This window comes from Malurus melanocephalus, unplaced genomic scaffold (assembly GCF_030028575.1).
Source record: "Malurus melanocephalus ecotype Western Australia unplaced genomic scaffold, MMel_1.1 scaffold_1031, whole genome shotgun sequence".
Classification (NCBI taxonomy): Eukaryota; Metazoa; Chordata; class Aves; order Passeriformes; family Maluridae; genus Malurus; species Malurus melanocephalus.
In genome coordinates this window covers 103,406-111,409 of record NW_026624263.1, presented here as the reverse complement: position 1 = coordinate 111,409, position 8,004 = coordinate 103,406, and the positions used below count along the sequence as shown (strand labels likewise).

At 57.2% G+C, this 8,004-nt stretch overlaps 1 protein-coding gene across 1 annotated transcript in view; it reads right to left on the bottom strand.

Moving 5' to 3' along the window:
* Window positions 1–4,492: 4,492 nt before the first annotated feature.
* Window positions 4,493–8,004, bottom strand: part of CUEDC1 (CUE domain containing 1) — a 7,369-nt gene continuing 3,857 nt past the window's right edge. The window contains exons 5-11 of the mRNA XM_057386686.1: window positions 7,866–8,004; window positions 6,990–7,073; window positions 6,149–6,238; window positions 5,647–5,740; window positions 5,409–5,467; window positions 5,037–5,104; window positions 4,493–4,857 (exon numbers count right to left, since the gene is read on the bottom strand). The exon at window positions 7,866–8,004 is cut by the window's right edge and continues 10 nt beyond it. Coding sequence (XP_057242669.1) covers window positions 5,040–5,104; window positions 5,409–5,467; window positions 5,647–5,740; window positions 6,149–6,238; window positions 6,990–7,073; window positions 7,866–8,004 — 531 coding nt within the window. The 3' untranslated portion in view covers window positions 4,493–4,857; window positions 5,037–5,039. The remainder of the gene's footprint in view (window positions 4,858–5,036; window positions 5,105–5,408; window positions 5,468–5,646; window positions 5,741–6,148; window positions 6,239–6,989; window positions 7,074–7,865) is intronic.

Below are 8,004 nucleotides of genomic sequence, written 5' to 3'. Positions count from 1 at the left end.
GACCATGGGATGTCCCCTCACAGACCATGGGATATCCCCTCACGGACCATGGGATGTCCCCTCAGGGCCCATCGTGTCCAGCCCTGCTCGGACAGTCCGGCAGTGCGGCTCTGTGTCCTCAGAGCAGTGTCCAAACGGAGCTCGGCAGTTCTGGCCATTCCTCTCACAGAATCGTTCAGGGGGGAAAAGAGCTCTGGGATCAATGGGGCCGGCACCTTCTGGGGCTGGAGCTCGGCTGGACAGAGAGTGGACAGTGGGGTGTGGATAATGGACAGTGGACAGTGGGGTGTGGACAGTTCACAGTGGGGTGTGCAGAGTGGACAGTGGGGTGTGGACAATGGGGTCAGCACGGTGGACAGTGGGGTGTGGACAGTTCACAGTGGGGTGTGCAGAGTGGACAGTGGGGTGTGCACAGTGGACAGTGGGGTCAGCACAGTGGACAGTGGGGTCAGCACAGTGGACAGTGGGGTGTGCAGAGTGGACAGTGGAGTGTGCAGAGTGGACATTCGGGTGTGGACAGTGGGGTGTGCACAGTGGACAGTGAGGTCAGCACAGTGGACAGTGGGGTGTGCACAGTGGACAATGGGGTGTGCACAGTGGACAGTGGGGCCTGCACAGGCCCTGTCCGGGGTCTGCAGAGTGGGGTCAGCACAGTGGACAGTGGGGTGTGCACAGTGGACAGCAGGACCTGCACAGTGGACAGTGGGGTCAGCACAGTGGGCAATGGGATGTGGACAGTGCACAGTGGGGTGTGGACAATGGGATGTGAACAGTAGACAGTGGGGTGTGGACAGTGGGGTCTGCACAGTGAGGTGTGCACAGTGGACAGTAGGGCCTGCACTGGCCCTGTCCAGGGTCTGCACAGTGGGATCAGCACAGTGGACAGTGAGGTGTGCAGAGTGGACAGTGGGGTCAGCACATTGGGGTGTGCACAGTGGACAGTGGGGTGTGGACAATGGGGTGTGGACAGTGGACAATGGGGTGTGCACAGTGCACAGTGGGGTGTGGACAGTGGACAGTGCGTCTGTACAGTGGGGTATGGACAATGGACAGTGCACAGTGGGGTATGCACAGTGGGGTGTGCACAGTGGACAATGGGGTGTGCACAGTGGACAGCAGGCCTGCACTGGCCCTGTCCGGGGTTGCCCCATGGCCTGGCAGCCTGGCAGCTCGCTGGGCTCAGGAGTTTGTGCTCATCTCAGTGCTCACCACTCTGTTTTCCCCTTGGTTTCTACAGTGCAGCAGCTCCACCCAGGCCCTGTGCCAGCGCCGTTCCTGCGGTCAGCCTTTCGTGGCTCACAGCAATGCTTGGTCACTAGGTGCAGCCCTTCGCTTGGGAATGAGCTGAGGGAAGGAAAAYGCATCTCTGCTTCCATCTTGCAGCCTGGCAAAGGAAGGGGGCAGTAAATTTCCACGGCAGACCGACAGCCAGCAGGTACCCGCAGATCGGACACCTCTCACAGCCCCGGGCTGCTCGCAGCTGCTGCTTGCCTTAAAATTCTGTTTGGAAAGCAAAACCGCGGTCCCTGTGGAGCAGAGGAATTCTGAAGGGAGTTTTTGGGATGGCTCCAAGGGCTGGTCTGCAGCCTGGCTCCCCACTGCCCTCGCACTGCCAGGCTTCCTGCAGCATTTCCATGCTTTTGACATTTAAGGCAAGAACGSCTTGACTTTTTCCAGGCTCTTCTTTCACAGGGAAGGTCTCCAAGCCACACGTGAGGCTGGGAAGCTCCAGCCCTGCCAGGAATTGTGAAAGCTGCTCCTGCAGGGTGGGCAGGCTCTGTCCTATCCCTGCAAGGTCCTGCCGCTGCCCCCGGGGCTGCCCACAGCAGGAATTGCTTCCCCAGTGATCACTGGATTCTTGAGGAAATCGTTGGATGCAAATTCAGCCCCATCAGGCAGCAAACCTGGGGGCATTTGCATCTGAAGGGCACAGCTGGAACTGGGCTAGAGCTGCCCCTTCCCTCCCCAGCCCCCATTCTTTCTTTCTTCTTTAGCCCTGTAAAGAGGAGGGAGTAGAAAAATACACAGTGTTAATAAAATATACCGTGTTAAGTGTACAACGGGACTTTATTATAGGAATTACTATTAAACATYTTTAAGAAAAAAAAAATCACGTATGGAAATAAAATCTAAAATAGCCACACTCACAAACGTCACAGATCGGTTTGTTTTGTTCTTTTTAAACCTTTTTTGTAGAGAAATGATACAAACATCACTGAGAATTGTACATTTTTACGTAAGAAATGCATTTTTGGCTCCCAAACCGCGTTTGTGGCCTTTCCACTCAATTAGACCTGACTTTTTGTTTTTTTTTTTTACAGGACACAAAAATAACCCCTCTCCATCTCCATTAAAATGATGTTTTGTGCCTCCAAGATATTTTGACACTGCTACAGAGTGACATCATCCAGAGACTGTGYTTGGCCTGGGATGCTTAAGGGCAAATTTTTGGATGGGGTGACCAAGATGGTGCTTTTTTTGTGCAGGGCAGGGTGCTCTCCCCAGCTCACAGCCCTTTCCCTGCTGTTCCTTTCTCGGGCTCAACGGGAGCAGGAGGTGCAGAGGCAGCTGYTCCACAGCAAAACTTGGTGTGGGAGGTCAGAGAGGGCAGGGACAGTGYCCCCATCTCTGCCCGTGACCCGTGGAGCTGTGCCAGCCTCCCGAGGAAAGCTCAGCCTATCTCCGCGGCCCCAAATCCTGCATGGGAGATTCTGTGAGAGCCGGGACTAGATGGGCCAGCACAGCCCAGCCCAGCCCTGCCCAGCCCTGCCAGCAGCACCTCCTGTCTGGGACAGCACAATTCCCCTCCCGCCCGTCGGTGCTTCCTGCGCTCATGGAAACTTTGCTGGGAGCGCAGCCCTCGGTAGCTAAAGAGGCGCTGGAACGGTGACAAGCTGATCCGCTTCCAAGTTTGATTTTCTTCCAAATATGCAGAGCTGCTTTGGACTGGGAAGGAGTAACGGCAGCCTCCTACGGCCCCCAGGCCAGCAGAAGGTAGGGAAGAGCCCCTCCTTCTCTCCACCACTCTCAGAACCAAAGTCCCACCCAAGGGACTGAAGGATTTTCTGTTCCCTGATTCACCCGGATCCAGGGGTTCCTCCAGACCCACATCCTACCCTGGATAGGGCAGAGCAGCCTGGGGTGTCCTGTGCCCTTCCAGCACCTCCTGGAAGTCAAGCACCCCACCAGTGTGGGCCAGCCAGCCTGGCTTGGGGTGGCCCCAACCTGTCACTGGGCTGCCACCACTCGGGATGTGCTCGTCACTTCTTCAAAAGCAAAGGAGAGGACAGCCAAGCTGGCAGGGGCTGGGTGGGGTGGCAATCCTGCTGCTTTGATTTTAGGAACCCAAAGCTTGCTGGCGCCCCAGGGTGCTCCCAGCCCGGAATTTGTCCGAGCGATGCGGGAGAGCTTTGTGCTATGGAGACACCACCCAGACCTGCAGCCCCGGACACCTGGAAGGATCCAGGAGAAAGTGAAGCTCAGGGGATGTTCCCAGTCCCCAGCATGGCTGCAAGGGGATGGCACAACAGGTGCAGCAGCTGCACTGCTCGCGGGGGAGGAAATTTTGGCGTCCACTTCAAAGGCACGCGGGCTCGGCTGGGATTGAAGAGSAGCCTGCCGGGAGCCTGCAATGGGGACTTTTGTTACCAAACACTTGCGTGAGTGTTTGATGGCTGGGGCTTCTGCGTCTGCCGCCTTCGCAGCTCCAATCCTGCAACATTTGTGCTGGTTTGTGGGAGCCAGAGAGGGAAACAGGCACGTCTAGAGCCACCGCCTGCATTTGGCAGGGAACGCTGTGCCGATAAAGGAGGAGAAAATGTGCTGGCGGGAACGGATTCTGACTTTACGCTCGTCACTCGTTACTTACACAGCGGAGGAATTTGTTTATGTAATTATTTTTAGCCTTAGAGCATCTCAGAGAGCTGCAGGATTCCAGCATGAGGAAGGAAAGGGCTCTGCTCCTGCCCCAAACCCAGCAGTGCCCCCGAGCCCTTGTACAAAGTGAAAACACCTCCACCAACCCTGCAAACCCCCGGCCTTGGGCTTTGCCTCTTACCTACAGTGGGGCATCCCTGGAGCTGCCAGGCTCCAGGAGCAGCCCCAGCACCCCACACCCGTGTCCTGCTCCATCGGGGAGGGTTAAACCGGGGTGAAATCCAGCCCTTGGTGCTGYCCCGCGGCGGCACAAAGCGTCCCGACTTCAAGGCAGTTGTAGCAATGCCGAAGGCAAAGGTTTAATTCAAAGTGAAACGCCTAGGAAAAGAAGGCCTTTCCTTTATAAACAATTTATATTATTTGACTATTACCTGATCTGAATCTCTGCTCATTACTCCTAGCAATAATAGACAACGGCTGTTAGCTTCCCTTTCTCACGTGGTTTTTGTTCCGGTGTGCGCAGAGTAAAGTTACATCAGACCACTACAGATATGTTCAGGAGTGCTCCGGCCCCACGTGTGAACGGATCCTCGTTAGTACGGCTGATTTCGCTGATTTCGCTGATTTCGCTGATTTCGTTCCTCCTGCGCCGCCGCCCGGGCCGAGAGAGCAGCTGGGGCTGCTCCTCCCCAGCCTTTGCTCCGCTGGCTCCTCTGCAGCCGCTCACAGCAGCTGCCCGCTTTTTATTTTCCTTTTTTTTTTCTTCCTTTTTGGCTGATTTGCTCATAGGAAAAGTTGTTTTCAAACCGCTGGTAAGAAAACRTTGTGCCTCACTTCAATACTTGTACTTCAGAGGAGTACAGCAGCAGAGGGGGAACAGCCAAAATCTGGGTGATTTGTTGGGTGGGTTTTTTCCTTTTTCAGCCATCTGATGAAGCTTCGTGCACGTCCTGTGCCAGCAAGAAACCCCAGYGCTGGGACCTGCAGCGAGGGGAAAGGGAGGGAAGGAGAACAGCACATGCTCAGCCACATTGTGACAGCACCCAGGACCACTGGTGGGGCTTGTCCCCACCCAGACACAGCCCAAAGCGCTGTCCCCTCCTCCAGCCAGGCTGCACCATTCACACTGAAGTGTTCATCCATCCCCAGGTGCCTCTCACCTTTTACTGCCCTTCCTTCAGCGCTTCCTCCTCCCGGAGCTGCTGCCTCCGTGCCTGGAAATCTTCATCTGAAAGGGAGAGGCAAGTGGGGGCTGTAGCCATTTCCACACCAGGACACCCCTGCACCACAGCCCCAGCTCCAGGGAGAGCCCCCAGGAGGCAGCCTGACTGTCCCCAGGGCAGGGGGAGACAATTCCCTGTGGGACACAGGGAGTTTGTACCAGAACACGCCTGGGAAGACTGGAAGGAGGTCCCATGGGGGTATTTCTGCCAGGCAGCCACACCTGAGGCAGCCCTGGGGTGAGCTGGGGACCCAGCCATGCCCAGCACAGCATGGCACAGCATGGCACAGCATGGCACAGCATTCCTTACCATAGGCATGTCCTTCCACGTCATCGAGAAGATTCGCCGTGGACGCCGCCGTCCCCATCCTGTGCCCTCCGCTAAGGAAAATCATCTGTGGGGCAAGATGTGACCATGGCACCACCACTGCCCATCCCATCCCATGCCCCAACCATGGGGGTGCCCTTGGAGAACCCCCAGAGCACCCGACTGAGGTCACTCTGACAGTCCCCCCTGCCCCACAGCTCCCCAGCCCCTTTCAGGATACACCTGGTGCTTCAACAAGTGTTTTCTTTTTGATTTCCTCATCTTTGTCTTCTCAGAGAAGGCTCTGGCGAGTTCGAACAGCTTCTTGCGYGTGGCTGGAAGGAARCAGYCGGGTGAGGATCTCACCCAAAACCCTTCCCAGAGCTGCCATGGGCAATGGGAAGGAGAGGGGCAGGGCCAGGGCTGAGAGCCAACCGTGATGTCCTGGGTTTGCCAGACCCAGACAGAGACACAGGGCCACCTTGGTCCCTGGTGGGAGGTGCTGATGTTTCACTTTTTGCTGGGATGTTTCGCTTTTTGCTGGGATGTTTCACTTTTTGCTGGGATTTTCATCACATTCCTCACCCAGACTGACCCACCCCTCCCAGTGTTCCCAGTGCCTGCAGCTCAGCTGAGGTTGCCCTCAGTGTAGTGGGAAAAGCAGGCTGTGACTTCCCAGGGAAAGGGATGAGTTTGGGCGAGTGCTAGGTGCTGCTGCCATCTGCCCATGCCCACAGACTCACATTTCCCCATGTGTTTCAATTTGTCTCGGAATAAGGCATCGTCGGACACGGCACCGCCGGCCTCGCTGGTTACAGAGGGAGCTCCRTCACCTGCAAAGCAAACATCTGCTCACTGGGATGCACAGCGAGGGGTTTGGGACAAACACTGCCCTGACCCAATTCCAGCACCAGCAAAGGGCAGAGAGCAGGTGGGATGAGGGTGCTGGCTGCAGATGGGGACATTCTGGGGACAAACCCCCCAGGATTTGGGGCTGGCAGCACACACTCACGGGTGCTCAGTCCCTGGGTCAGCAGCCCCAAATTCCCTGGGCTCTGGCTGTTCTCTGGGTATTGGAACTGTGCTACCATGGCACTGGATCAGGAGCAAGCCCAGTGACTCGCTCAGGAGCCCAGAGACCCCCAGAGCCATGTTCCTACTGGCCAGGTCTGTGAGCCCTGCTGGAGCACTGCCAGGCTCCTGCGACTCAGCCGACCCCGCGTGGGGCCATCGACAGACACCAGCTCTAATTCTGACTCTGGGCAGCTGCTGCTGCTCCCGAGGTTAATCAGGATTACCCAGAACAGTCATTATGCCTCCAGGCACAATCCTCTGCTCCGGCCCTGGCACGGGAGGGCAGGCGTGGATGGAGCATGCAGGAGCAGCTCCACGTGGGGAGGGCAGGAGCACCCAGCCCCATCACCCACCAGCTCCTCTCCCGTTTTGGGAGGGCAGGAGAGAGGGATCAGCCAGTTTTTTCCTCCTCCACACTCTGGAGACAGCGGGGCAGAGGGATGGGAATGCAGGGGCTGTGGGGGATCCTGCTGTGGAGAGATAACACTCACACAGGTGTTGGGAAGTTACCTGGTAAGACAGAGGAGAAACCAAAGTCGTTGCTGACAGCAACACTGGTCGACTTGGATTTTTTTGACTCATATTTCAATCGATCTGAAAAACAAAAAGCGCRGCGCCCGCTCGATCAGACCCCTGAGGCAGAGCACATGCATGGCTCTGCTCCCCTCCACCCTCACAGCCCCGTGGCTGCCGAGGGACAGGCTGGTGGCAAGGGACAGAGCTGGGGCTTCACAGCCTGCTGGCAACYGAGGGAGATGGGGCTTTGCTTCAGCAGAACAACCACAAGCACTTGGGTGGGAGCCCGCAGCAGCAGAGGAACTGCTCAGCCACCACAAGCACACAACAAGCACAGCCGTGGTTTCCTGCCACCTGCAGTGAAGGACTTTGCAAAGCACCAGTGAGACCTCTGAAGGAGCTGGGCCCGTGACCAGGGGGCTCGGAAGGAGGGAAGGGCAGCTCTGTGCTCAGTGGCACAGCCATGCACACCCTCACACCCTGCCCATGGTGCTGGACAAGCAACCAGCTCACTGGGAAGGAGTGTGGTGATGGGGAAGGAGCAATCGTGGCAAAACTGCTCTGCACATGGGGGTCAGGCTGCTGCCAGCACCTGGGGAGGGTGCACAGCTGGGCAGCGCTCAGGGAGCATTTCCAAAGTTCCTGGGTGTGGATTCTGCTGGGCTCTGACAGAGACTCTGCAGAGAGATGGGCAGGGGGAGGAAAGCAGAGTCCAGGGYRCAGCCCAGCAGTGTGGGCAGCTCRGACCACCAGCCCCCRGCCTGGCCTCATCCTGCTTTGGCASAAGCCCTGATCCCMCAGSCTGCCAGCAACCAGTGCCACAGCAGGGCACACACCCAAAAAGCACAAGTTTCTGAAGACACTTTTCACCTCTCTCCAGGGCGAGGAGGAAATCCCGGTTCCTCTGGAGCTCCTTCATGAAYTCTTCGTTCTGCAGGAAGAGCGCGATCCGCTCGTCCTCCAGGTACTGCTTCCAGCGCCGCTCCTGCTCCAGGGAGCCCTGGCCCCG